Raw genomic sequence first — 22,115 nt, forward strand, 5'->3', positions numbered from 1 at the left:
GTCCAGTGTGAAGTTACTGAAGTCAAAGATGATTTGGGTGCTGTGACATATGCTGGTGTTGGTCCATTGTGTTTTATCAACTCTAAAATCAACGCAGCCATCTACCAGGAGATTTTGGAGCACTTTATGCTTCCATCTGATGACAAGCTTCATGGAGATGCTGATTTCATTTTGCAGTAAATCATAACCATCAGAATATAAACAAAAACTCTTTAAATATTTCAGCATGTCCGGTCACATGAGCCACACATACCGGTGAGCGCTGACCCACCCCACAGATAAGACACAGAGTGACAGAGATAAACACCTGTGTGGGAAAACACACAGCAGATCTGCCTCGGCAAACTTAACTCCGACGCTGTGTGAATTACTGCTAATGAGGCTAACGTGCTGAAGTACTCTAACAGAACGAGAGAAAGAGAGAGAGAGGTGAAAGCCAGGCCTTGTAGCCTTTCATTAGGCCGGTGACAGCCCCACAGGGAGAATACTGTGTCACAGACCTCTGTGAAACAAAAGAAATGAGGGGACAGAAACGGCTGCCAAGACCACACTGCTAATTGGAGATAATTAATGCCATTAATTAGGCACTGAGAGGAAGGGAGGGCTGGGGAGAGAAGCAGTTATGCAGAAGAGAAACAGGAGAGGGATGGAGAACAGTACAGGGAGAGCACCGAGGAGTTTCTGGTGTGCGTTCACAGTGTCCGATTCCTCTGTGACCCGGGTAAGAGGGGGTCAACGACACCTTGGAGCGCACCTTTTGGCCCACAGAAAATTCGCAATGCAAAATGAGGCAGTGCACTTTTAAACTCGTAGCTTCGGGGAGAGTTACAGGCAATGCGCCGGCTAAAAGAAACAAGGCAGGACTGAAAGAAAGGATATTATGTACAGTAACACTGGAACTTGCTCCCTTAATCCACAGGCAACAGATGATGAATTTGATGAACTGTGGTTGTAATGTGAACACCACCAACTGACACATCGATATGAATGGAGTTAAGACTCAAATATAATACAGTTTCAAATTTTTTAAATAATTGTAATAAAAGTTATTATATTAATATATTTTTTAATAATTTAATAATAAATATACACTTCAAAGGTTTCATTGCAAGGTTTAAGGTTAGACTATTTTTTTTTCTTTGTACACCAAAGATGCATTTTAAATCTGATAATAATATGAAATGAAATAATAAAAAAATACCTGTTTTTAATTTAAACTTAAAATACATTTGTTACTATAGTGGGACATGTCACATTTTCTTTTTGACCCCATTGACTTTCACTGTAGGGACAAAATACATATCTTCTTTTGTGTTCAACATTTAACTTTCATAATGAAATAAATGAGCATGTTCAACAATTGCATCATTATCGCAGTATTGTTTCATTTATGAAGTATGTCAATTTACTATAAAAATGTTGGTATAGTGATACTCTATGCCATACTGAACCAAGGTTTGACTGTGTCACTAAGAGGTAGAGAAAAGTAAGAAACGTGAAGCTCATAAAACTGAAACATGTTAGGATGAGCCAATTTAATCAATTTTGTCACCCATAAGACTTTGGCTGGCACACTGACCTGGGCTCAAACGTGTAACAAGTCCTTCTCACACTTTTAAAGTGACACAAAGAGTATGGATGAACACTGTGGGCCTTTGGGATGAGATTATATATGGGAGCAGATTTAAAATTCTGTCTTCTCACTACTTTGCTTCTTAATGAAACAATTTTGTTAGTGGCAAAGTTATGACCAATAACATACATAACACACAGTTAACTAAAATTATACAAAACAATATGGCATTTCAAGAAACTAAGCAGGTAGGCAAAACAAGTTGTAGAAGAGGAAGGCGTCTTTAATAGGTTCACAATATTGCAAAGACAATAAACAAACAAAAATAAATCACTTTTTTTGCAATGAGATATTCTTCACACATTCACTCACTATTGGCACAGTTGGCTGACACAGGTGGTCAACTAGAGATTTCCTATACACTTCCTCACTTCAGCCTTGCTTGAACTTCGATGAGCTCTCCATGCCCAAAATAATTTGGATGGGCACACGTTTCGAGTGCCCAGCTTTGGTGCAGAACCTCCTGCGTGCTCTGAGAAAGCTTTCCACTAATGTCCTCACCAGGGCGCACACACACAGGTCAGATAAACAACTGGCCACAACATCTCTTAATCCAGTGTAAAGCCTGATCTCAACCCATAAAGAGGGCAAGAGCTCAGAGGATGGGGTGACAGGACACCAGACACAAACATCTCAAGATTTACAGAAGCTACTGGTGGTCTATGAAACTGCCTGCCTGTTATATAGCACTTCCCTGCCTTTTAACTTCATGTAGTATGACCTGCCTGTAAATAAATTAAATGACCTCATTACTTGACATAATGGAATTATATTGCTAAATAAAAGAATTAATCAACAAGATTCATTTAAAGAGACAGTTCATCCAAAAATCAAACTTCTGTCATCATTTACTCACCCTCATTAGGGTTGGGAATCTATGGGTATCTCACGATTCGATTCGATAACGATTAATGATGCAACACAATGTTGTCATACCACCTGTACATCTATTAGGGGTGGGAATCTCCAGGCACTTCATGATCCGATCCGATTCTGGTAGTCACGATCCAATTCCAAAACTATTCTTGATCTACATTTTTGACCCAATTAATTCTTCTGCTCTGCAAATAAATCTTTACAACTTTACATCTTAAACAAAACTGCAGTTATATGCTTTTTTTCTAGTTGGAATCTCTGTATGTCAGTACTGCCATCTTAAAAATAAAGGGTCTGAATCTTTACTGGTTTCACAATTCAGTTCAATTACGATTATCATTATTAACTCAATATCACTTTGCTTCACATTCTCAGTTTTCAATATTACTGCACAGGGCTACATTTTCATATGCATTTTATATCAAATTTATTTTGTGCAAAATTAACTTTATTATTATTATAATTATTATTATGCAAGCACAGCAGGCTATTTTTTTACAATAACTTATTTAAAATAAGTGTTCAAGTGTCCGAAAGTGTACAGACAATAGTTGAGGATTTTTCTTTTTTTCCTCAGCATTATTGCCGTTTGATTATTACTAATGAGATCATAGAAAGTGGCAGCTTTAACAGGCTGCATTCACGCACAGATCTATTTCGATATCAGATGTTTTGTCCTGCTCTGAAAACATAACTGTCAATTTCATATAAAAGTATAAAAAAAATTAAAGTGCATTTAACCACAGCCTCAATTGAGCTTCAGGACAACAAACACAAAGCACACGTGAAAGACTGTCAGTGCGCGAGTCTCGTGCATTTAATAGTACTGCATTCCTAATGGCATAAATGAGAGCATATCTAAAATAAAACACGGCGGGTGGAAGCACAGATTGTCAAGCAATGCGCACGTGTCTCACAGCGCAAATTCTATGCATTTAAAACATCCGCGTCTTTAGCGCACACACGTCATGGTGTCGATGTTTAAATCATTTAAAATGAGAATGTAAGTGTGCTCACCTAATTTTTGTTTGTAAAAAAAAATTAGATTAGATTTCATATCTAATATTCGGGATATTCGGGAAAGATAAACAAAGCTCAGAATCGATTCTCAAATGTTAAGAATCAATACAGAATCATTGAAGAGAAAATCGTGATGCATCGGAGAATAGATTTTTTTCTCCCATCCCTAACCCTTATGTTATTTTTTTGTGAAACACTGTATATATACATACACACATAAATAAATTTTTTTTTTAAAAGATACAAACATTTTTTCCTCGTCATGACATATTTTTGGACTGATGCGACTTATACTCAGGTGCGACTTATAGTCCGAAAAATACAGTATATCCTTTTGTTTTCTATAGAAGTAAGAATGACATGAGGTTTAGTAAATGAAGACAGAACTTATATTTTTGAGTGAGAAATCCCATCATTTCTGAACAAAAATAATTTGAGAACAACCGTGTGGTGTTTAAATCTGCTTTGGCCCTGATCAGATGCTGCAGATAAAGAGCGTGGAGTCGAATAAAGTTGTCAGGGCTTCCTCTCGGCAGCTGGCAGCTTGCAAACAGGCACTTGCATGTCATTGGGGCAACCAGCACCAGCGTCTCAATGAATAAATAACAACACACCTCAAAATATCCCTGCAGGACATGCCACACACCACAGCACATACAGCTTTATCAATCCCTCAATGTCATGGAATTTCATCCCTCTCTCTCTCTCGCTCTCCTCCGCTATGTTGGTGCATGTGAGACAGCGTTACGCAACAAGAGGCAAAAGAGTGTGCGTGTTTGAGTGTGTTGTAGGGTGTGTTAGGCATTAACTATACATTTACAGTGATCTCTGTTTTCCTTTAGATGTTTAACCCCTCCCCTACCGTCGACGCTCCTTTTCCATCCAACTTCTGGATCTGATTTGAGGTATATCTCATGCACGCACACTGTGAATATTTAAAGAAACTTCCATGTCATTTGTAATCATGTCTACGCTGACATACTGTCATTACAGGGTACGGTTGCTAGATGCACAAAGCTACAAATCCTTTAGCAGCGTATTTTCAATTATGCGAAACATCTAATGTCATTATAAAAGCATGTTCTTAAGAATCATCATGGAAAACCAGTAAGCATCAAAGTATACCAGGAAACTTTGCCTTTACTCATTTTTACCATAAAAACCATGGTTACAGCCACAACACCAATATTACATTAATTTCACTCGGGTAACCATGATAAATGTGTATGGAATCTCAGTACAAGAAGCTTCATGAATTTTTTGGAGATCTGTTTTTTATTATATTATATTTCAGTGGTGACTATTCAGTGGTTCTTGATGGCTTAATATTTATACACTTAAGATTTTGAGATCTCATGAAATAAAGTTGTTTTCTACTTTTTGACATGCGTTATGAATATTTTGCATAAAACAATAACATATTTAGCACCATTCAGCATATTTAAATGATTTCATTTTATTTCAAGGATTGCGTTTAAACTGTAATAATATTTTCACAAAATTACTGTTTTTTACTGCAAATTTTGATCAAATAAATGCATCCCTGGTGAACATAAGAGACTTCCTTTAAACATTAAAAAAAAACTTACCAACCCAAAACCTTGAACGGTGTCATATATTTGTCAATAAGGAATAATAACAGTCTATCTCTCCTAAAATGACTTTATAATAACTCTAAAAATAACATCAAAAATAAATAACGTCAAAAATAATGGTTACCATGTTATATTCTTAAAAAGATAAAAATAACACAATAACACAATATAATACAAACAATGACAGTGCAAACCTCCAGGCAACAGACTGACCTAGAACCAGAGACTTTAAGACCCTGGAGAGAGTCGTACCCCCAACACACTCTCTTACACACACACACACACACGCACACACACACACACACACACACACCCGTCCCCCTTCCTGCTCTATGCTAAATCTGTGAGTGAATGCACAGGCCGCCGAGTCTCAAGAGAGAGAATAGTGTCGCTTGCCTCTTCCTCCCTCCCCCCTGTCGAACACCCCCCACCCACCCTTTACCAACAGGGGATGGGTGTCAGCAGCTTGCCGAAGCTGTTGCCATGGAGACGGGTCCTGTCTGCACTCCATCCCCCAGGCATCCCAGATCAAGAAGACAGTGGGGGGAAAGAAAGAGATAAAAGAGGGAGAAAAGACAGAACGAGTGTGTGAAAAACAGAAAGTAAGAAGCAAAGAAGAAACTGTGCAAGAGAGAGAACTCAGCTGAGAAAATAATTCTATAGGTATGGCCAATATTTGGCTAATTTGGGTTTACAGATTAAAACAAGTGCTATTCCTGACTTTGTCAATGCATAATGCACCTTTTCTTCTAATATTTTAGAAAACTAGAGTAAATACTGAGTAAATTATATATATATATATATATATATATATATATATATATATATATATATATATATATATATATATATATATATATATATATACCGTATTTTTCGGAATATAAGTCGCTCCTAAGTATAAGTCGCATCAGTCCAAAAATACGTCATGACGAGGAAAAAAACATATAAGTCGCACTGGACTATAAGTCGCATTTATTTAGAACCAAGCACCAAGAGAAAACATTACCGTCTACAGCCGCAAGAGAGCGATCTATGCTGCTCAGTGTAGGCTACAGGAGCACTGAACAGTATAGAGCGCCCTCTTGTGGCTGGAGATGGTAATGTTTTCTCTTGGTTAATTTCTCTTGGTTTATGTCAAATTAATTTTGATAAAAAAGTCGCACCTGACTGTAAGTCGCAGGACCAGCCAAACTATGAAAAAAAGTGCGACTTATAGTCCGGAAAATACGGATGAATCTCGATTTCTGTTGAGACATTCAGATGGTAGAGTTAGAATTTGGCGTAAACAGAATGAGAACATGGATCCATCATGCCTTGTTACCACTGTGCAGGCTGCTGGTGGTGGCATCGTTTAAATGCCAGGGCCTACCGGAGTATTGTTTCTGACCATGTCCATCCCTTTATGACCACCATGTACCTATCCTCTGATGGCTACTTCCAGCAGGATAATGCACCATGTCTCAAAGCTTGAATCAATTCAAATTGGTTTCTTGAACATGACAATGAGTTCTCTGTACTAAAATGGCCCCCACAGTCACCAGATCTCAACCCAATAGAGCATATTTGGGATGTGGTGGAACGGGAGCTTCGTGCCCTGGATGTGCATCCCACAAATCTCCATCAACTGCAAGATGCTATCCTATCAATATGGGCCAACATTTCTAAAGAATGCTTTCAGCACCTTGTTGAATCAATGCCACATAGAATTAAGGAAGTTCCGAAGGCGAAAGGGGGTCAAACACAGTATTAGTATGGTGTTCCTAATAATCCTTTAGGTGAGTGTGTATATATAAATATATATAGTTTGCTTTGATACATTTCTAAATGCAATAAACTCAACAGGATGATCATTATTACCATTATGATGTTTATTTTAAGATAATGATCTGCTGACTTAACATTATCCTGCTAACTTATCAAATAAATAAGTAGATGGATATTAAATATTAACTTGAGCTTTTATTATGCAACAATAAAAAGACTGTGTAGAGATACAACAGAGTTGCACAGCTACTTCGGCTGGTCAATTAGCATCAACCATTAGTAAGAAAATCCAATCCAGCCAGATCACATATCAAACGCTGTCAAAAAGGGCATAGCTTGATTGGCTTGAACTCTGCAAACTTGTTGGCTCTCACTCCAGAAGTTCAATGCGACTGTTTCCAGTAGCTAATAGAAGTCAGTTGCGAGAACAAAAGGGGGTTTCCTGCTCTGGCTTAAGGGGGCGATATGTCATAACAGGACATGAGAGATGTCACTTTAAACTCTGAAACACACAAAGAGGAGGCGGTCTGGCCTGAGGAAAAATAACAGATGTCTTTGTCCGCTGACTTCAGACTATCATTTAGACTTCCATTACATAAACCGTGATACCTCAAACAGTCATTTGAGCCCCTCAGGTGTTCAGTGCTGAGGTAAAAACAGCTCGGCGAAGACACTCCATCTCCCTTCTGCGAGTCTGAAGCAATAACTCCTGCGTGAATATGAAGTGAGCACATTAAGGGCTGATAATGCAGGAGCTGGGAGGTCTTGTGCGAGATAACTGATGACTTTTGCCTGCGTCTGGCCGGCTCATCTGTGCCATAATTTAACCAATCAGAGCCTCTGCTCCTCAGTCACCTTCTCTGTCACCATCAGAGGAGAAAGAGAGCGATGGAGAGTGGGGGGGAGCAAAAGGGAGGGAAAATTCCCTCTGTGCCTTAGCCAGATTAAACTGGTTTTGTAATCCGCTTGGTTTTCACCCCCTCGTCCTCAGATCCGTATGTGTATGTGCGCGCATGGAGAAGATAGGGAAAAACACACAGCATAAGTCAGTGGGGGAAAGGGGGGAGTGAGATTTCCGTTATAAACAAACCGCACGTGTTCCAGACACTCCAACATAAATATAAATGAGGAAAAGATAAAAAAGGAGGTGCAAGAGATTGTGTGTGTGTATGTGTGTGTGTGAGAGAGAGAGAGAGCGAGAGAGAGCGAGAAAGCTGGGTAGGGAGCAAGGGAAGCAGTGAAAAAAACAGTGCGAGTGTGTGGGCTCCTATCGTAACAGGAACGAGGCGGGATAACGCTGTTTGCACACACGCTCTCTCGCTGTTAGTTTGATGGTGTTGATGACAGAAGGACCGAACGGAAGATGCCAGGGGGTGACTGCTTCACACTGCTGCCAGATAAAGAGAGAAGAACACGTCACAACACACAGCTAGTGGGAGGAAGAGTGTGTGTATATGATCAGCCCTCACTAAACCACACTCGCTGGTGAGGAAGACCAAACATGCAAACGTACGACTGTAACACGTGTGTGTGTGTCACTACTGGTCCATGATGGATTTGTATTAATCTGCGCTCTCTGATTTGGAGAGGACAAGAATGAAGCATCAAACCGTTTGTTACTAGTATCACCAGCGTGTCTGTATTTCATGTGGGTCTACTTTCGTGGCACAGTATAGTCCAAACAACTATTAGAGTTAGTTAAAGTTTGTCAAACTGAGAGAACACAGAGTTCTTGAGAAACATTTTGTGGTCTATTTTAAACTAGACAGACAACGCAATTCCCGAAGAGATCTGTCTGCGTGTGTGTGGCTGTTAAGTGAATGAAAACGGATGAATGTCATTTTTTTTTTTTGAAGTTTGGAAAAATTATATTTAGTAAGAAATTGAAAAAAAAAGAAGCAATTCAAAAAGAAACTACCATAACAATGAGAGGAAAGAACGAAAGAAATTAAGAATTCGAAAATGAAGTCAGAAAGAAAAAATAAGAGAAAAATGTAATTGTTCTTTATAAGCTGACCTCACTGAACGACTGGTGGGTTTTTGGAAAAGTCAATAAGTTGACCATCATGGAAAAAGTCCCATATGGTGACTGAAAAATGTAAGCCACAAATAGAGAAGCTGTCTGGGAAAACTTCTACAACAGTGGCAGGCAAAAAAAAAAAAGTTGATTAAACAATCTCTGTTTGCAAAAACTAATACTTATGACAATATGATGAATGTGCGCAAACATTTATACCAACAGTGTCTGAGAACACTTTCGATTTAATAAACTACAACAGCAACATTGTTAAACAATTACTGTTTGCAAACATAGTTCAACAAGTATAGCATATAATTACAATAATATGATATTGAAAACATATCTATATGTTTATAGAATACCCTAGCTTATAGGATATAGAATACCCTAGCTTACCAAAACACACTAAAACCAAGACCTCAAAATATTTATATATTATTGGGAAAATATGTATATATTTTGTAACTTTGTCAATTTGTAACTTTATGAATGAAACTAGCTTTGACTGGGAGCAGTGTTTAAGCATGTTTGTGTCAGGTTAAATGCCTGTTCATCATGTTAGTCATGACATTCACACTGGCCCTGCGGTGATCCTGTGAACCTTGAGTCATTAACCCTACAATGAAGAGCAATGGTTAGACTGGTCAGTCAACTCAGTCCTCTTTAGGTCGCTTCTTAATTAACTCCACTAATCAGCATTACAATCCCATGAGTTGTGCAAAAAGGGATTCTTATAGTAAACCAGAAGACTACAATTGGTGTTTTTTAATTAGTCAGCCAGTTGTCCACCATGACCATCCCTTGAATTACAATGGTAACAAAAATAGAGAATGAAATATGGAAGAAGATGTTCAAACGTTGTGACATGACAATGTATTCAGATGACAGAGGACGACAAAGAGCCAAGGATGGTCTAGAGCACTAAGAACAGCAATATGTTGCACATTAATGTTGCCATGGACACCATGCCAAACGTGTGCATGCTGTACATGCGGACACGGCCAATTTGAGTCTGTCTGTGTGCACTAGATCGGTTTCTACCAAAGACCACATTAAAAACAACTCCAGAGGTTGAAGAATGGCTGAGAATGCATCTAAAAGAGCAGATTCCTTCCTCTCCGTCTCCATCAAGAAGACCCTCATTAATTCATGGGGGAGAAGCTCACAGACATCAGTGAGCAGAGCAGAAATGCATTCCTCCGTAACGAGAATGACTTGGATTTAAAAAAAAGGAAATAAATCTATTTGTTGAATAAAATGCTAATCTTGCAGCTTTTACAAACATTAAAATACTCAAGTCATTACAGCAAGTTTCAATGCTGATGAAGTCATGAGGAACTAGATACAGAACAGATTTAAAAGCCTTCTATGTTTTCTTTTCTTTGGTGATTTTAAACATTCACAGACAGTGAAAAGTGAGAGAGAAAAGAAGAAAAGATTCTCGAACTGTTGCAAGCTGCACTCAAACTTGTAACAGCCACATGAGCATCATAGCTCAATCTAAAGTGGAAAAAAAGCAGTAAACGTAAAAAAGAATTTTTAAAAGAAAGACAAAATATGGGAAAAGTGGGGTGGGGGGTATAAAGGAGATGAAAAGAAAAGGTAAGAAAAAAAGGTAAAAAAAAAAATAAATAATAAGAAATATGTGACCACCACAAAACTTAACCTGACAGAAAGAAAGAATAGAAGGAAAACAGAAGGCAAAATGGAAAAGAGAGTAAAGGAAAACACAAAAAAAGAAGAAAAAAAATTCTTAAAAGAATTCAAAGAAACACGCCACACTTCAAACTGAAATTAATAAAGGAGAAAATTAAGGAAGAAAGAATTAAATGAAAATAGAAAGCAAAATGCATAGAAAAAACTGAGTAAAGGAAAACACAAGAAAATAAGAAAAGAAAAAACAAACAAAAAGGAAATTAAAAGAAATAAATGAGCAACACGACACTGAAACTAATCAAAGGAGAAAATTAAGAAAGAAAAAAAAAAGAAAGAAAGAAAGATAGGAAAGAAACACATGAGTACCACATCTCAACTTTAAAACAGAAATGGAGAAAAAGTAAAAAAAAGATAAAAATAAAAGCAAGAAAATAAAAAAAGATGAGGGCAAAAGGGAAGAAAAACAAAAACAAAGGAAAAGCTGGTTCAACTCAACTCAATATCCAACGTAAATATCCAAATCATGAACGCAGCACTGACTGACTGTAAAATATTTTGGCGTGCACAAACAGGCAGAGACATGAGCCTTCAGTGAGTGACTGATCCTGTCAGGTCACTCGTCTGATCACTGCAACTTTCCAGCGTCTTTATTAACAACTAAACGAATGAAATTACAGTCAAACACTTCATTTGTGCTAATGCAAAATCCATAAGAATTTAGACATGTGATCTAACTAATTAGTGGGTCAACACCGTGAGTGTGTGTGCAACCGTCACACAGCGTTCAGAACCAGAGCAGCTCGCAGCATCACATGCATCTAATTGTCCGTGGCGTACTGCTCTACATTACGGCAAATTCACTTTATCGATTTAAAATTGGCAGAGAGCTCCAATGGACTGGACTCAGAGGAAGCACAATCTGCATAAAAGTGTAAGCAGATCGGCAATGTGACAAACCAAGCTGTGTAAACATTCTCCAAGTAAACAACTATGAACATAAAATAAGTTAGTGAAATATAAATGAATAATATTGTAGGATAAAAAAAATTAAAACAATAATAATAACATTTAAATGAAATTAAAATAAGAAGCATTTGTTAAGCACCAAATCAGCATATTAGAATAATTTCTGAAGGATCATGTGACACCGAAGACTAGAGTAATGATGCTAAAAATCGGAGATCTTTGTTTTTCCTTATTTCTTTCCTTCCCTTTCTCTCTTATTTCTTTTTCCATTTCTCTCACTCTCTTCGCTTTTCTCACACTGCAAGAAGGACAGCAGGTCAGGGAAAGAGCGAGCGGTGTGCTGGGGTTTCAGTGTGGTATAGAATGTAAATGAGGTGTGTAGGGAGACTTGCTGCAGGCCTCTGCCTGAGGTCTAACTACCGCAGCTGTGACAAACCACCACCATGCTTCAGCCCTATTCCAACCCTATATCAACAAGCGGCACGGGAGCATTACTGCAAATTGAGCTTGGAGTGTTTTGAAATATTTTAAGGTGTAATAGTGCCTTTAGAGTCTGGATTTTTTTTATCGATAAACGAGAAATGTAAGTCCCGAGGGGAGGAAGCTCTGCAGGCTCCGCAAAATTGCTTCAATTAATTTATATATTTTTTTACTATTCGTAAAATGAATCATTATTACTATTATTAATCATATAACTACTATAATTATACAATTATTAATTACTATAATTATGTAATTACTATAATAAAATTAATAATTTCAGAAAAAATGCTTAAGTAATTGATATTTACATAATAACAATATGGCAAAAAACTGCTTAAATTAAAATAAGAACATTATACATTATATTGTTGCTGTTGTTATTGTTATTGTTAATAATTTTATAATAACAAAATAATAAAAAGTGTTTAAGGTAGATATTTGTATAATAATAATAATAATATCTAACAACAATATTGCTTAACTTAAGAAAATTACATTTTACTATTTAAAATGTATTATTATTATTATTATTATTAAAGCAATATGAATATGAATATCTTCAAAAAATGTAATTATTAAAATATCAGCATTATACTGCCCACTGGTCATTCTGCTAACATCATTAGCAACCGACACGTATCGGGTGACCATTCATTTGAACCCTGGTGGTTTGATTGCAATCATGTGGCTGGAATAAAAAATAAAAAAAAACAGAAACTAGTCATACCAGCTGAGCTTCTCACTCTCAATCATGATCATTTCCTCTCACTGTGTGTCCCATTAATTAGTGCCTCGTTGAGAGCTAACGAACACAACTTGTGTCAACAGCTATAATGTAACAGCGTAACTGGAAAGCGAGTAATCTGTTGTGTTGATACTCTCGTTTGTTGCCATTAGTCGAGGCGGAGCAGAGGTTCTCAGATGAAAGGAGGTACGTAAAACACATGTGTGCCGTCTGAATAAGCATAGATTGCATTGTACACAGATGTAGAGTATTGCGCCCCTCTTGAGAAAACAGCCTGCCGTAGGCCGTGTGTCCAAACACACATAAACATGCAGCATATGCAAACATGTCTGAGTGTGTACATGTACAGGCGCTCGTACCAACACAAACACACAAAGAAAAGAAAAGCAATCCAAGGAAGCCTCTTTTGGTTCAGGGATGGGTTTGGATGCCCAGCTGGTACTTGAGTATGGTGTACTGGCGCCACCCTCACAAGCTGCTACCAGCCAACACACTACAACAGCACCAGACACACGCCGCGCCAAGAGCATCCTGCCAGCACCGCCTGCCAACCCTACCAGAGAGAGAGAACATTCGTGTGAAGAACGAGAGAGCCTAACGGGAAGGAGCGTAGAGGAGCAATGGGATTCAGAGTGATTGAGGAAGACCAGGAGAGAGAGACCGGAAAAAGAAGTCTGGCGTGGCAGATCTGGGCTGGTAAGTGAAAGGTTGTAGGTTTGAACCTTTGTCAGCTGTGACAATTTTGCTGTCTAGCAACATCCCAAGTACTAAGAAAAGTTGACTAAAGTAAAGCAGATGTACAAATTTTTTAAAGTCTTTAAACATTTATTCCATGAAAGCAGAGCAAAAAGGTTGATGACTCGCACTGCACAGATTTTTTCAAATCGAATGCATTCTAGACAAAATTAACTGAAAGCATTATTAAAAGAAATAAAAAATATAAATTCCATAACTAGAAAAAAAAAACTAAAATAAAATAAATCAATGACAAAAAAGTTAAATAAAATAAAATGCACTGGGAAAGTGTAATGTAGTTAATTTGTTTTATTTATATATATATATATATATATATATATATATATATATATATATATATATATATATATATATATATATATATATATATATATATATATATATATATTTTTTTTTTTTTTTTTTTTTTTTTTTTTTATTTGAGGATCAACCCCATTCTTTTTATGTATAAAAAAATGGACCTTCTAACACTAGCATACTCTATTTTTTTCTATTTTATATACTTTTGTATTATTATTTATTATATATAAAAAAATTATATATGATTACTTCATTAGGCTAATCAGGACTTGTCACAGCACTTACATATGTTTGCTCTTATGCTAGTCTGATTGCTGATTGCTTTTTGTCTGCTAAATGACTAAATGTAAATGTATTTCATCATCAAAAAAAATAGACAATTCACCTTTAAGGCTCAACCATAAGGATGCGATCAACACAGTGAGGCAGAACTTGTAAACTGTGTGAGGGTCATTCTCATCATTGTTTGGACATGACACACACAGCAGTAATAAGCTGACGCAGTGCTGCTCATAAGTGTGTGCGGGGAAGAAATCTGCGGATGTGCTGTCTCGTCCAATAACTGCTGACCTGTTGGGCCTGTTCACCACAGGCAAAAATAATAAAAAAAATCTTGACACAAAGCATCAAGCATAACATCTCTGCCATGTTAATTTGTGCTTATGTCCCTGCTGCAACTGTGCCAAAAAAGGTCATTTAAACCACCTAGCTCCGCCCACAGTCAATGCTGATTGGACCAGCTAATTAAAGCGCTATAATAAACGTGTTCTGGTTTAGAAAAACTGAAGGGGTGAACTGGATTGTGAATAGTTAAAAGACATGGATTTGGATTATGAACAGGAAAAATCTCTTCACTTATAAGAATACGTACCCTTACAAATACTCCTCGTCACCCTCTCTTACCTTCTTGATACTCCACTCCAGTTCTCCTCCAGTGAATCTGGATCAAATATTAACTACTGAGCATGCTCACTGGAGCCCTGTGCGCCTCACTGGATAGCAATCATAAACAGCCAGTGGCTTTAACTTTTTACTCACAGCAGCGCGTCATGTTCAAGCAAACAATAAAAAAACCTGTGTTTGCGTTTCATGTTTGCTGACAAAATTCTCCTATAACGAAGAAAGCTCTCTTCTGTTTTGCCTCCAATATCCATACAAAAATAAAAGAGTTTATAAGAGAGAAAATAACTTGGAGGACATGCGTATGTTTTTAACTACGGATTCTCTTAACAAACAGCCTCGCTTCTCCTCCAGTGTAACCGTGCATGTGTGCGCGCGTTCCTTTTTCATCATTATTCCTGTGTGTCGTCATACTGCCCGCACTGCCTCTCCTTCCCCCAAGCTAGCAAGCGAACGGCATCATGGGGGAAACAGCAAGATTACCCAATCAATCTTCCCCAGAGAGAACGAAAGGGAATGAGGGGGAGGGGAAGGAGAAACACAGACGCACATACACAATATCTACATACAGCATGCAGTTTCCATATTTTACTACAGTAAACTTCCTGATGAAATCATAGCAGCCGCCAAACCTAAGAATGATTTATTGGAATCCTAATACTCTACCACTATGACTAAATAAATATATATATCTACAGTGGGGAGAAAGCGCGCGATTATGATCAGGATATGTTGCAAGCAGGACTTGAACCTCAATGTTACCAGGAAAGTTCACTTTCAGTTGCTGGTCCCAACAGATTTCCATAGTATTGGAAAAAAACACTATGCAAGTCAATGGGGACAAAGTGAAGGTGAACTATCCCTTTAAGAAGCATTAATCTGAGAAGAAAAAAAATCCAAGTTGCTGCCAATATTAAAGAGAACATTTTAAATATGAAAGATAACAAGGACTAGCAACATGTCGTAAACCAAGTATTATAAAATGGAAAAGGAAATATGAAGAAATATAGAGAGAAACTGTCCAGATGATAACTGTCTGTTATCGCATTTGTGGTTGCCGTTTTCTGAAAAATACTTCTGATGTAAATTTGTCTGAAGTTTGTTTAACGACGCAACTGAATTTCAAGACACAGATGGTCATGTGATTTCATATGGCAGTCACTTTCTAAAATAATTAGCAAGATGATTTTAAACATTTTTGCCTTCAAATCAAGTAAATCAAAAATTGGGTTTTTTTTCTACTATTATTCTACTACTATAACTTTTATTGTATTTAATAATAATACTACATTATATTATGTAAAATATTTAACAAGCAGGGCTAACATGTCGTATACTTGGATCGTCAACCAGATCCGAGGTGTAAGCTTGTTCCGAGATGTCTGCGGTGTTTTTAATCAATGCTCATTACGAAGCTTTACGACTCAAGCCCGACTCTGGCATTTAGAGGTGTTGCGTCCCAAAATTCCATCCCTATTGCCAAGACGCCAATCCCACAAAATCCCTGGATTAGCCCTCAACCATTCCTAGGATTAGAGGATTAGACCGTTATATTCCATTATCTTACACCGAGAGGATTCCTGACTGTCTTGATTTCAGCGCAGAAGCAGCCAGGAAGGTGTGGGCAATGCAGGCCTGAAGACAAACATACACACACACACACACAGAGAGAGAGAGCATGGGCCTCTGCAGAGCTGTGACCCAACAAGGGAGCAAAAGGATCAGAATAAGAACATGATAAATCACTGAACTCAAGGACACCCTAGTAGCAGCAAAGACCTTGCCAAGACACGCACACATGATACTGCAGCTCCACAACACACATGGGCACATTCACACACACACACACACACACACACACACACATACACACATACACACACACACACACATTCATTCCAACAAAATACTTTTTACAAAGGAATACTTGAAAACCTATAGTTTATAGCAACATCAAATTCCAAAAATAGTTCTCGACTCGTATGCTATATTTTCTGAAATCAATAACTTGTACATAAAGCTTTCAGAATGAATATGAAGCCTATGGAGCAGGTTTGATGTAATCATTTTTAGATATTTATTTTTATCTATATCATAATATTTAGTTATATGTGAATAAATGTGACAAGTATATAAATTATACAATGTTGCATTACAGTGTTTTTGTTGTTGTTGTTGCTTTTTTGACAATAAGCAATGTTGGCTTGGCAACTAACTGAAGTTTTACGAAAAATACTAAAAACTGAAAAATAAGTAAAAAAAAAAAAAAAAGAATTAATAAAAAAACCTAAAAAAAATTAAAGAGCATATAACAAAATGACTAAGACTTAAAACTTTTAAATAAAAAATGTTAAATGTAAAAATAAAAGCTTTTTCAAAATATGAATAAATAATAGTGTATAAATAACAGGGTTCTACTGAAAACAACAGTATATGGGGATGGGAGAATATAAGGATTTACATTTTTGGGTGAACTGCTCTTTTAAGAAGATTAAGGAAAAGTTTTGGAAATGCAGAATGAAAAAAAAAATACATTCTGATCAGAACATTATCTGGCGCCGCGGTTTGGGAAAATTGAATATTTGCACTACATATTTGCATGAAAAGGCTGTGCATATTTAATCATATTTAACCAAGTCATTTAAACAAGTAATACATTTAAGATCAATGTGCGACGATATGCATGAGGTGTGTGTGACTGCCTATTAGTAAAATACTGCAAATCACATCCTGGGGGTGTTGGGGGGGGTGTACATTTCCTCTGGAAATATTTTAGTCAAATATTTGTTTTTTATACAAGTCAGTGGAATGAAACTGGTTCTGTTTGCTTCCAGATGTTGACTTAACTCCTGACACGAAGCAGACCCATTCTGGGTTGTCGTCTCCATAAATGTCACCAGTCAAGTTCAGCAGACAGACTAGAGGTCGGGCCCTCTGAACTAATCCTGATCCCATTATCCACTAAATTACATTTTCTTTTATCCCTCAAATTCTGTTTTTGCTTGTTTCCATTAGATTTCTGAAGCATCTTCACCAGATAGAACATAGTTTGTAGAACAGACCTCTACAAGCACACATAACAAATGAAAAGAATATCACTAGTTATTTACAAGTAACTGTATCATTTTAGTGATACTGACAAATATTGGCCAATAAAGCTGAAACAACAGTTGATGAATTTGTTTGTTACAAATATGCTGCTGTTTGCTTCACAAGCTGTTAATAGATGGACTGAAGTTTTCTGGATTACTTGTGGATTATTGTGATGTTTTTATCAGCTGTTTGGACTCTCATTCAGACGGCATCCATTCATTGCAGAGGATCCATTGGTGAACAATAATTTTTTTTTTTATTATTATATTATTTTTCATGCATTTTGAGCATATACTGTGTAAAATAGGCCTAAGTGTTAACTTGCATCATTAAATTGCATTCATGTGTACTATCCATATTATCTATAATTCATACATTTTAACTAGATAAATTCCTTTAGCTTAGTTTGTAATTTTTTAAGACTAAGAAAATAAATACTTATATTTAAAATGTAACACAAAAGTCAACAACCCTTATATGACCTTCATTTTAACAAACATACGCATAACCAGACGTTTAAAATCAACCTGTTTTTAGCCATCCGTCTATCCTTCCCACTCTGACTCAACCCTGCGGGCATCCCGGCAACAACAACTGACATTTCATTATGCCTTTCACTGTTACTGAAATATTACATCTGTGAATGCACAGCATTCAGTATGTTAATAAGATTACATGTCTGTCTGTGCAAATTAAAGAATCTGCGCAAATCTGTGTTCACGAGACACCGTGAAGCTGCTTTATGAAAGCCACTGCCGGAAAATTAAACGGAAATAAACATCCCATACTTGTCTTCCTAATGCACACAATAACATACCGTTAGAATTTTTAAAAATGACAACCAGGAAGAAACATGATATAGAACAAAACACTCATGTACACACATAACGCATCTAACAGACACTAATTCACGCGAAAAACCTCTATTCAGCTCACTTAATGTATCCTGTTACACTTTGGTAAGCAAATCTGCCTCGTGTCGTTCACTAAACACTCACATCAATAAACCTGGACAAAAGATAGAGGGTAAGCCCCGCCCCCAACACACATCGTCATTGGACGAGAAGTTGAAGATCAGCTAAAAGACTGTCAAGTCTGTATGAACTCACATAGTCGTGGAAGGCCTTGGCCTCGCTGGAGTGCTCGCAGGTCTCCCGGCGGTCTGGAGCGGCACAGTACAAATCCCAGAATACACTGCAACAGGAAACAGGAGAGAATGGGACCTTTCAATACAACATATATGAAGTCAAACCTTTTGAAATACACATACTATAAGTATCCAACCACAAAAAAAGCAGTCAATAATTTGATTTTACTTCATCTTTGTTTGATTACTCTTTAGAAAAGTTACAACAAGCAAAGCCAGCACTGTAAAAAATGAAGTCCAGTCAAACTTGAGACTTGCACACACTCCTACCCGCTTGGCACAAACAGCAGGTTACAGATCAATTAAGTCAGGGATTTCCTCAATTAAGAGTCTTTGGATCCTGCAGGGATGTTTGGAGGGGGAACAAGGTTTGTGTCCAAATGGTATTTTAATTACTGCACTGAAACTAAGTACCTGTTTAAATGGCCCAAATTAGATCGCTCCAGGTCTTCAGATATCGATTTAATGGATAACCTATAAAATCTCCTGAAAAAAAGGGCCGGCGGGGGAAAGGCTAAAGACTAACCACCGGCACACGACACGCGCCTGCTGTTCCTCTCACCAAGAAGTGGAAAATAAACCTTGGTTATCAAGATATATTTATATCAGACAAAACTATTTGGTGATATTATAGTCCTGCGTTAAAAAAAACTTGTTGATAAGACTTTGTGGCAATGCAAGGGAAACTCTCCTTTTTTCCCTGCAAATATTTACCAGGATAAAGAACATTCCTGAACACTTGTTCAGTAAGTGAAAGAGTTACACAGGAAAAGGAGAGAAAGAGAGGATAAATATGAGGGGGAAGGGAACATTAATGGGAAGAGGAAACTAGAAACAGACATGGAAAGAGAGAGGGGGAAAATGGAGGGAGAGAAAGAGGGGGATAGGAAGTGAGGGAGAAACAACTAAAAGTTCAGATAAATGGCTAGATAAAAAAAACCACAGACTTACATTTTTATGTATTTTTACATTATAAAATTGAAAAAAAATGGCAAACTTCTAAATGCACAGATGCTTTAATGTTAAACTATAAACACTAAATACCCCTAAAACACCATAGTTCTAAGTTATTGTAACTACTGTACAGGATAATTTCATCTTACCATGGATTGTATTACCACGGTTTATATCACAAATTCTGAAAGCCTTTTATATTGTCTACAGGAGATTACAAAGTAATTTACTTTGATTTGAACAATAATGCACAAATAAATGTTAATGTATGCTACATATTATGCTAAAGCTATAAAAAAATAAAAAAAGCTGAATTATTAAACATGCATATGTGCACGTCCACTTTCTGAATTATTTGAGGGTGGCTCACTTTCTCTTAAAAGACATTTCTGCAAAACAAAGTTTAATGTTTATTTGACTCTGTATTTATATCATTTACAGGTAAATTTGTTTTAGCATTCATTTGGGATATCTTTGCCGCTTTTAAAAGCTAAAGCATTCTGCACATTTTAAACAGCAAACTGGCCACATGAAACAATACGCTTATGATCGTCTTTGAAGTATTTCATATTAAATGCGCCCATGCTTTAGACAACTTGGGTGGTGCGGTTTGAAAAAATAATGTATTCCTGTGATGGCAAAGCTGAATTTTCAGCCGCCATTACTTCAATCTTCAATGTCACAAACTATTCTAATACAAGAAACATTTCTAATTATTATCAGTATTCGAAATAAATGTACTGCCTAATAATTCTGTGCAAACCATGACAATTTTTCAGAATTCTTTAATGAATTTTTTCTACTATTATAAATGTCTTTACTATCACTTGTTTTGATAGTTTTAATGCATCCTTGCAGTTTTATTGATTTACAGTACTGTAATGTTCTATAGGGAAAAGGGATGGCCCTTCTAAAACCAAATAAACGGTGGAGCAAAGATTTACGGTTGACTCGTACACATGGCCTAACCTCAAAACACCACCTGCGGGTTTTCCCGAATTACGTCATGGCACTTCCTTGCGAAACAAACAATGCAATTACTTTGAGTCAGGTTTTACGCGCGCCTCTGATGCTAATTGGAGTTAACTATATTCTTATGTTAATAGATTCTCTTAAACACTAAACTCTTCTCTGGGGGCAATTAAGCAAATCCTAAATGTGAAGACACTACGAGACAAAAGCAGGGGTAATACAGCCAAATCCATACGTATATAGACTTTACAGTGAGGACCTCTTTTTCATGTGTATTATTAGGAATACAGTGGATTGTCATTTGCATTTGAAACGAGATAATCCTGACCCTCAGGCTGCCGCTGACCTCAGGTACTGGAACACTGGCACAGTTTATGGCTAATAACAGAATAATGACTAATAGAAAATCCTTGCTGAATAAATATATTACTATAATAATAATATATTATTGGGGAGTCAAAACCCAATGCATTTGAGAGGATTCATGCCGCCACAAAGTGTCACAAGGCGCTAACACACAGGAGGTGAGGTTTAATGACTCTTAACGAAGTTCTTTCCTCAAGTCTGCACTCATCCCCCTTTAACCTATATGACTCCTACCAAGTGGTGAGCTGTCTTGACCCCCTGGCCTCCCGCTGGCCCTCAGTTTGTCATTGGGCCACCCCCAATGGAGGAGAATATAACCGAATTGGGCCTGCGGGGGATTCAGACACTTGCCACAAAGGGGGAACGGTATGCAAAGAGTTAATCTGTGTTTGGGGTCTTTAACAGGAACAAAGGACAGCAGCAGAGACAAAGGTTGATGGAAGAGGTTTAGAAAAGGGATGGGCCATGTCTTTGCCCCACCATCTGGGCCTTTTGTCTGAAGGAGTGGGGTGGGAGGACCAGGCCCGGGCAGACGTGCCCTCTGTAAAGGCTGCCTGACCCAATAATACACCCACTGCCACGGGTCAAACCGCAGCAGGTTAAACATACAGTTTGACGGCTGGTGTCACAGCCAAACTTAAGTCTGGATTTGTATAAATCAATACAGTGAAAGTTAATACAAACAATCTTGTAGGCTGTAATAGATAAACTCTCTCTTTGTGGTGGAGTCACTTTTAAGTTAACGGTGAGGATATTTTCAGTTTAACGTTATCATTCACACCGTTGGTTAACCAGGTCAGGGTTCAACACCAATTGTTTTTTTTCTGCTTGCTCAGTTTGGACATACAGTTGTTCACACAACACAG

General features: G+C 37.3%; 1 protein-coding gene across 2 annotated transcripts in view; it reads right to left on the reverse strand.

The window, feature by feature from the left end:
• The window catches only part of zgc:110158 (uncharacterized protein LOC553590 homolog), a 60,258-nt gene that overhangs the window by 26,200 nt on the left and 11,943 nt on the right, over nt 1–22,115 (reverse strand). For both annotated transcript variants that reach the window (XM_052548437.1, XM_052548436.1), the window contains exon 4: nt 18,920–19,004. In XM_052548437.1, the coding sequence (XP_052404397.1) occupies nt 18,920–19,004 (85 nt within the window). The remainder of the gene's footprint in view (nt 1–18,919; nt 19,005–22,115) is intronic.

Source organism: Carassius gibelio, chromosome B2 (genome assembly GCF_023724105.1).
Source record: "Carassius gibelio isolate Cgi1373 ecotype wild population from Czech Republic chromosome B2, carGib1.2-hapl.c, whole genome shotgun sequence".
Classification (NCBI taxonomy): Eukaryota; Metazoa; Chordata; class Actinopteri; order Cypriniformes; family Cyprinidae; genus Carassius; species Carassius gibelio.